The sequence below is a fragment of the Quercus suber genome, unplaced genomic scaffold (genome assembly GCF_002906115.3).
Source record: "Quercus suber isolate HL8 unplaced genomic scaffold, Cork oak 2.0 scaffold_5, whole genome shotgun sequence".
Taxonomy (NCBI): Eukaryota; Viridiplantae; Streptophyta; class Magnoliopsida; order Fagales; family Fagaceae; genus Quercus; species Quercus suber.
Window position 1 is genome coordinate 3,237,904 of NW_027069471.1, and position 8,983 is coordinate 3,246,886.

Here is an 8,983-nt window from a genome sequence, read left to right on the forward strand (position 1 = left end):
ACATAGGACAGAGAATAGTTTGATTACAAGTACATTCAGCGATAAACGAAATAATAATTGTGTCGATACACCATAGCCTATTTTGAGAAGTGCACTTATCCATACTGAAGATAACCACAACTTCCAGCTACAATGGCATTCAAAAATCGAGTCTCTGCTCACTTGACAAACATTTAAATATGGTCATTAGTTCACAAATGCGAAATAAAAAAAGCAGATGAAATTCTATACATCTCAACTACTTTGTACAATCCTAGCATATTATATAAAAATAGCACTTACTTAGTTTGTAACATCACCGCTTGTCGAAGCCCCATGGGAATTGGGACATCTTCTATGGTTATGCTCTTTTTCATGACACAGTCTGCATCGCTGCTTCGGTTGAATCTCCCTCAAGTCTGACTCTTCCCTCTAGCTTCCTGGTTTTTGCCGTATCTCATCCATCTCATTCCTTATTCTTAATTTCATAGGTCGACCATTGGCCCACAACTGATTTGGGTCAGGCACCCACTGTGGGCTGTTAACTTCTCTCCACAATGACTCTGACTTTGGCACCACAAATTGATATGAATATGTGTGAATGGCGTTGTCCAAACTGTAACATGGGTCAATATAGCTAGTCGGATCAATTCGCAGACATTGAAAAACTCTAATTTCATGTGAACAAGGGATCTTAATGTTTTGCCACTTTCCACAACCACATGTTCTAGCCACTATGTTTATTTCATGACTGTGGTTTCCCCCTCCACCGCTATAGTTGTTGTATAGGGTAACTACTTGATATATACCAGCTTCATGATTAAATGCTCTCATAGAGTGTCTTGAAGCTTTGCGCAGATTTGAGCCATAGATCCCCAAGGCATATTTACTCCACACCTTACCTCAAGAGAGATCAGAAGTAATCTCTCTATATCAATCATGGAAATATGCAACAAGTTTGCACCAAGTGAACTCAACCATTACAGCAATGGGCAAGCCGTGGGCACCTTTAAGTACCGCATTAAAGCACTCTGACATATTAGTTGTCATTGCCCCATAATCTCTTCCACCATCATGTGACTGGGTCCATGTGTCTAGATGCTTACTCATTAGATATGTGTATGGCATATAGTGTACAAGATCGCCTTTCTTCGTTTGTGCCATCACATTCCTCCTAAGGGCATTAATCTTGACTTCTTAATGGTTTACATTATGGACTCAAATTTAGCTTCTTGAATTGCATATCCAGCTTTCAAGGCCAATGCCTTTAGAATCAGGTCTTGAAAATGTGCGTTGAAGTTATTGGCAACATGTCAAAGGCAATATCAGTGAAATACCCATAATCTTTCGTCATCACCTCTAAGCCACACTACAATGGTGCTTTTGATACCAGCATGCCAGTAAAAAATAATGCAAATGCCCTCATTAGGTATCACATGCCCTTTCGAAACCTTAAGGCACTCTAAAAACCACCCCCAACTAGGCCCTGACTCTTTGTTCACAACGGCAAAGGCAAGAGGAAAAACCTTGTTGTTAGCATCAGTTGCCATTGCAATCAACAACACCCCTCAATATTTACCATACAAATGGATCCCATCAATACTGATCACTGTCTTGCAATATCTGAATCCATCAATGCATGGAATGAATGCCTAAAATACATAGCGTAGTGATGTAATACTAGGTATGCTCCTGGGTATGGTGTGATAGAAGTATTGGGTACCCGGATCCTGATCCAAGTATGCCAACAACAACTTTCGCAACTTATGGTAAGACTGTTCCCAATCCCCGAATATCTTCGTAATTGCTTTTTGTTTCGCATCCCATACCTTATAGTAAGAAAGCTCATGATCATACTTTGTTTTAATGATGTCCCAAAGCTAATCAATATGAGCATTGTGATCTTGTAGCAATTTTGGAATAATTTCTGATGCAACAAAATTAGAATCCATCATTCTACCGTCTCTTTGTAGGCCAAGGGGTATACAACTGTGTGGACCCATATAAGATGTGACCATTCATAGACCATTAAGTTTAGGCTTTATGAATGCCCCAACGTACCACTTGCATGACTCATCAAAGCATGTCGCGCACAATTTACTTTTAGTGGACCTACTGATTGTAATATTTCTATTATCTTTTGCTGTGTAAATTATCAATGCACACTTCACCGCCTCTTTATTTGCAAAAGTCAACCCTTTACTAAAATTCAACCCCTCATCCCAAGGACAAACAAATGGTATTTGAAGACATGAAGGATCAACCATATTTTCCCAAGTATTTGCATAGAATGACGAGGCAGGAAATGTGTAGGTAGTGGTCGTATTTGTAACATGCTGGGCACCAATATCATCGTCCACTTCATCACAATCAACCATATTTTCATCTTGAAAATTAGGAGCAACTTCAAAGTTGTAGCATCCCTATCAAAGTCACCTCGCTAAATCCTCTCTTCGTACTTATCTATATCATCAAGATTTTCACCATTATTGGCAGCATGATCTTTGTCTTCGTCTTCCTCCCCTAAATGTGTCTCTTGAGGTAGGAGTGTTTCACCATTATTGGCAGCATGATCTTCATCTTCGTCTTCCTCCCCTAAATGTGTCTCTTGAGGTGGGAGTGTATAGCCTCCCATTGTAGTGCATCTATCATCTAGGGTTGTAAAGTGCAAAGATGTAGTTGTTTGTTGCACCTCCTCGACACCAACTTCTGCAAGCAGCTCCGAACTGGCGTACAACTCAGTAGCATTTACCTGGGGCATTTTATGGATCCTATTAAACATGATATTCACATGTTTGTCTTATTTGATCGCCATATACTTGTAATTTATCCGTTCATGAAGGACTTCTTGTGGGTAATGATAAATAATCTTTATGTCATAAAAAGCAGGGTTCAAATTCAATTCTTCTATAATTTTCATTTGCAAATCATTCAACGTCTTCAACTTACGATATATCATCATATAATAGCAATCGATACCTGACCCTTTAAATGGGAATCCCTCAATCTCGTTAGGATTGATAAGGGGTCCACCATAGTATTTATTTATATCAATCATCTTCAATAATGATTGTGAACCTATTAGAGTCAAGTGCAATATGTTAGTGACATATTTTATTTATTTCATTTAACATCAATTACAAAACCTTTTATCTAGTCAATGTACAAAAATTACAACTTGTTATGTCATATGCATATACAAACACACCCCACATTTGCATATACTTACCCCACATCACATACAAACACACCTAATCATTATCAATTCATACTCCAAAAAAAAAAAAAAAAAAAAACCCTAAAGATACAGCTGCAACTAAATTTGGCTATTCAACCATGACAAAACTCACCCCCATTACAAAATTTCAAATCATTCTAACATAAGTTTTGATAAAGAAAAATATCAACCAAAAAGAAAAAGGAAAAAAGAGTCATGATCCATTACATACCCATGATAAAAACTTAACAATACAAATATATCTTAAATAATTTTTACTTTTTATAAAAACCTAGCAAATATATACATTAACAACTAGATACATATGAACAATATTTACAATAATATCTTAAAAACCTCACTCAATAAATCAATGAAATTGGTAAAAGTTCTAAAGTGCAGATACCCTTACCTAACATGTGGATTTATGAGCTATAAGTGTTAGGATTGTATGAGAGAGTACAAGAATGAAGAGAGGTTTTCTTCACTATTCATTGCCCAAGAGACCCACAACAGAGAAAGAGCTGGGGTCTGAATGACCTTTATGTGAAAATAAGGACTCATCGAAACCACGTGGATTAATATCCACCACACTTTGCAAATCGAGCCTTAAATGCTCAATTTTGCTTTTAAGAAATTGAGCCTCTAAGGGTTGAGTTTTAGGTGGATTCCATGTGGATAAACCACAACATTCTCAAAACACAAAAATTGAGCATCTAAAGGTCGAGTTCTAGGTGGATTCCACATGGATAAAAAAATCATGTCATGTAAATCAAAACACGAAAATCGAGCCTTTGAGACTTGAGTTTTTAGGGATAAACCGAGTTTCTTAAACTCGAGTTATTAGTTTAGTATATATTGCTAACTAATTATATTGCTTGGGGATTGGTGTTGTTTGCCCATTTTTGCCTAGTTTGTGTAGTCTCACTCTTAATAAATTTCTAAAAATAATCCCTAATCCCAATTCCATTTTGAACGAGAAAAAACCCCAGTGAGTGATGGCGGCCACCGAAGAGAAATCATCATCATCGGAAGAAGAGGTAACGGTGAGGAAAATAGGATGTTACGGAGAGAAGGTGAGAGTGTTAATGGTTGGGGAAGACTCAGCTGCGGAGGAAACGATGTTGCTTTGGGGAATCCAACAGCCCACTCTCTCAAAACAAAACGCATTCGTCTCCCAAACCTCTCTCCAACTTCGCCTCGACGCTTGTGGCCACACTCTCTCCATTCTCCAGTCTCCATCTTCTCTAACCAAGCCTGGTGTCACTGGAGCCGTCATGTGGGACAGTGGTGTTGTACTTGCTAAGTTTCTTGAGCATGCTGTGGACTCCGGATTGCTTGTTTTTCAAGCCAAGAAGGTTGTTGAATTGGGTTCTGGTTGTGGCTTAGTTGGCTGTGTTGCTGCTCTTTTAGGTGCTCATCAAGTTTTTCTTACTGATTTGTTTGATAGACTTAAGTTATTGAGGAAGAATGTTGAGGTCAATTTGGGACAGGGACAAGCCCATCTCAGGGGTTCTGCTACTGTTATGGAACTTGTATGGGGTGATCATCATCCTCACAAGGATCTACTTCACCCTCTACCTGATTATGGTAGGTAGTTTTTCTTTGATTTTTCATTTCTTTTTTTTCCATAGTTGTAAATTAACATGAAATTTGCCTATAATATAAATAGATGAAATTTAGCTCACCAAATATATTCATTTATTCATTCATTTTTTGTTACATCTCAATTGGGTTGTGTCCTATTTTTTCAAAAATTACTGCTTCATCTCTTCTTTGTTTATAAACAAAAGATATTTCATTACTTTAGTTGGCTGGTTTTTGGGCATATGTAGGAGTAGGAGACTCAAATAGTACTTCTGATTTTAGAGATAAGATATTGCCTAGATTTAGTGTTATGAAGTAAATAGTCAGGCGTCTTCAGCCAAGGTTTTATTTTGAGATTACACAGTTATTGTGAGCATCAGTATGAAAAATCATATATCTGTCTGAAGCATCTGTTTTAGGTGCTGCCCTGAAAATTTCATTAGTGGGATGGGCAGCTTTAAGAATATATAAGCTATAATGACTTTTTTTGGTTGTCTTACTCTTCATTGTAGTGAAATCTTTTCTGTGCTACCCGCTTTCTTATAATTTGATACTCATCCATATTTTGTTTGAGGGGTAATTACACTCTTCTCTCCTTTCAGGTTTGGAGAAATGACACTCCACCCTAAACTTGAAGGGAAAAAACACTTTACCCCTTGTCATTGAATTGACCAAATTTTGTTAAATTAATATTAAAAATATTGTGTACTAACTTGTCATTTGCTTAAGGGCAGGTTTCCAAAATTATCTTATTTCATAATTAAAATTCAATGTTTAAAATTTTTAAATTAAAGTGTATTTTAAAATATTAAGTGTGAATTTTGCTTCTTTCTTCTTCTTTTTTTCCCTTTTTTTCAACAGGTTATAGAGAGATTTTCCACTGCAAGTGTTTTGGTGTTTGATAAATTTTGCATTTTTATTCTAAACTTATCAATTTTTTTTTACTCACAATGGTTAAATTTTTTTAAAGAGATTTTTTATCAAAATTTAGAATATGTTATTACTAATATAAACAAAATTTTGACCACCTCCTCATCCATTGCTCTATTGCTTTTGATTTATGGTCTATGGTGTTTACTTTGTTTGGCATTCATTGGGTTCTACCAAAAACAGTGGTGGATCTGTTGGCTTGTTGGCAAGGTAAGTTGGGGAGGCATCGGCATTCGGCTATTTGGATGGCTGTGCCTCATTGTTTGTTGTGGTGCATTTGGAGGGAGAGGAATAACCAGCATTTTGAGGACTTAGAGAGATCAGTTGCAGATCTTAAACTCTTCTTCCTTAAAACTCTTATGGATTGGGTTACAGTGTTTGGCTTTCATTCTTTTTCTTCAGTCCATGGTTTCATGGACTTTTGTACTTTATGCACTTGATTTGTTTTTGTCCTTGATGTATACTTCCTGTATACTCAGGTGACACCCCTCTTCTTTAATATATTCTTACTACTTATCAAAAAAAATATAAACAAAAAGGGGGGAAGTGTTATTTTTTTAAAATCTTAATGAAGGGGAGTGTTTTTTCCCTTTCAGGTTTGGGGTGAAGTGTCATTTTTCCAAACCTCAAGAGAGAGGAGTGTAATTACCCTTTGTTTTATTTGACCTTTCAATTCTTATATTTTTAAAACTGCCCTTTTTTGTGACAAGTTTCTTTTTTTTTTTTTGTTTCAGTGCTTGGTTCTGATGTAATCTATAATGAAGAAGCAGTGACGGATTTGGTGGCTACTTTACTGCAACTCTCTGGATCTGAAACAACGATCTTTTTGGCTGGTGAACTTCGAAATGGTAAGAATTCTGTTGTTTCTTCTTTCTGTTATGATTATTGTCTCAATACTTCTTCCTGTTGCAGATACTATCCTCGAATACTTTCTAGAAGTTGCAATGAAGTATTTCATAGTTGGGCGTGTGGATCAGACACAGTGGCATCCAGATTACTGCAGCAGCCGTGTTGTTTTATACATTCTAGTGAAGAAGTGATAGAGAGAATTAAGATCAGTTCTTTGCATATTCTTTTGTAAGTCAGTAATTATATCTGCATTTTGCTTGGGCTTTGTCTCAAATGAATGAAATGATAAAGGGTAGGGTTGGGTTGGGGTAACGTGGTTCAAATATAACTTACTAATCACCAAGAAATATGAAAAAAGGGTTGTCAAGCAACCATTTGGATGAGAAGAGAAGAAACATTTTTTGACTTTGCTTATTGCCTTGTGAATCTGGCTTGGCAGGAGTTGCATAATTTCTCTGGGTAAACCCCTTACAATCAGATTTAATTGCTTCCTGACAATATATATATATATATATATATTGATAACCTTTGGGCCAAATTATCGGTTGAAGCAGCGAAGTGCCTCACTTTGACCCTGGTCATTAGAGTGTGAAGGGGGTTTATCTTATGGTATAAACATTAGTGTGTAGGCTTACTGAAAAGAAGAATATATTGAAAGCTCAAAAAATGTGTTGAAAACACAAGAGCTGTTTAGACCCCCAATTTAAAATTACGGCTCGATTGATTTTATACTAACTTAATACTAAGTGTGGGATAGTGTAAAAGTGAGCATCTGTCATCCTGCAACAAGCTCTATGTTCTCGAAACCGTGTCTTGTCTAGTTTTCCGGATCCTGCAACAAGCTCTATGTTGCATCTGTCATCCTTGGCTTCTTCCAATGCTTCCCAGTAGCACCAAAACTTCACTTGACACTTTGAAAGGGTGTGGTAAGTGTTTGAGTTATCAACCTTTCAATAGTATGGAAATGGAGATGTAGGAGTTGAGAGAATTCCACAAGCAAATGTGTAGAGGATTGTGGGAATAACAATCTCTAACTTTCAAGGTGTTTGGTTAGGATTTTCTCTCAGAAGTACTCCTCAACATTTGTGGGTAATGTGGGTATAAATAGTGTAGGCACAGAAAGTGTGTATCAGAAGAAACAAGCTGGCAGAACAGAATGTCTCGCGGTTCTCTCGCAAGAAGGCCTTACTCGCGAGATACTCGCGAGACACAGCTGTCTCCATCCTGTCCTGACTCTTTGCATTTCAGCATATGCAAGGTACATGAATCACTTTGTGGGATGCTTAGTCGCGAGCTACTCGCAAAAACTCTTCAGTCTTCAATTGCTTGAGTCTTCACACACTCTCTCTCTCTATCACACAACTCTTACAATCAAATCCCACAATAAATACAGGGTACAACAGATTGAACAATAATTACAATCAAATTTGGCACGGAATAAAAGTCAACAAAAACAAATAATTGTAAATAACAACTTTACATATATGTATTCTTGGTCATTAGAGTGTGAAGGGGGTTTATCTTATGGAATAAACAAAGGTGAGTAGGCTTATCAAAAAGAAGAATATATGTATTCTTTTAGAATAATTGCTTTAGGTACTCGATGGAAATTCTTAACTATGTGATTTAATAATAGCCAAACTGTTAACATTTATTTCACATATTATTCGTGGCAAAAGAATTACTTAATTGCAGTTATCAAACTTGAAAGAAATTAGCACATCTTTCCTAAACTTCTAGTGCTTTTCATGTACATGTTTTTATTCCAAAACATGTATAAACTGAACCATTATGCTAGTCAATTTTTTAGCTCATATGAGACCTTCATCATATAAATGAACTATCAAAGACATGATGAAGCAAGTTGTTGTGGCATTTTAATTGATAAATGCATTATCAAAGATTTCTAGTTCTATGGTAAGATTATCCAAAGTTCTTAGCTACCAAATTATTGTTCCAAATGTTAGTTAATTGAAGCTAATAGCTTAACAACTTTCGTCATCAAACCTAAAGTCTATGTTTAATGGAGCGTAAAAAAATTGGGGAGATGTGGTAAAGGTAATCATTGTGCTTCACTGTATTTTCTCTGCATATTTGTCAGGTCGGCCTTTAATAACTGTTAGTATTGGAGAGAAACAAAATGTACCAAGCCTTCTATAGATTGGAGCTTTTGATTGTCAATGATCTTTGGTCTTTGGAGCTTTTGGTAGAAGTATCATCCACTTAGGATCCCTTGATGTGATTGTATGTAACAATGCCAGGGCCAGAATCAGCATCATTGTATGCTTTTTATCGTTTTTGGCTTTTCCAAATTAAGAAAAAAGAACTATTTATTCACAAGTAATAATGATCATTAGTTATTACTTATTAGAGAAGTGAAATTGATTACTAGTAAATCAAGTACACTATGTCTTTGAAGAG

General features: G+C 36.3%; 1 protein-coding gene across 1 annotated transcript; it reads left to right on the forward strand.

Annotated features, from left to right (window-relative positions):
- Window positions 1-4,072: 4,072 nt before the first annotated feature.
- LOC111994569 (uncharacterized) lies at window positions 4,073-7,041 on the forward strand. Its single transcript, XM_024026458.2, has 3 exons — window positions 4,073-4,786; window positions 6,448-6,561; window positions 6,626-7,041. The coding sequence occupies exons 1-3, from the start codon at window positions 4,195-4,197 to the stop codon at window positions 6,751-6,753; spliced, it is 834 nt and encodes a 277-aa protein (XP_023882226.1). The 5' UTR covers window positions 4,073-4,194; the 3' UTR covers window positions 6,754-7,041.
- Window positions 7,042-8,983: the final 1,942 nt, after the last annotated feature.

Bases quoted from the DNA above. Each gene is read 5' to 3' on its own strand.
- LOC111994569 (XM_024026458.2), top strand. From the start codon at position 4,195: ATGGCGGCCACCGAAGAGAAATCATCATCATCGGAAGAAGAGGTAACG. The intron at 4,787-6,447 runs GTAGGTAGTTTT...TTTTTGTTTCAG, and splicing joins TCACCCTCTACCTGATTATG to TGCTTGGTTCTGATGTAATC. The intron at 6,562-6,625 runs GTAAGAATTCTG...TTCCTGTTGCAG, and splicing joins GGCTGGTGAACTTCGAAATG to ATACTATCCTCGAATACTTT.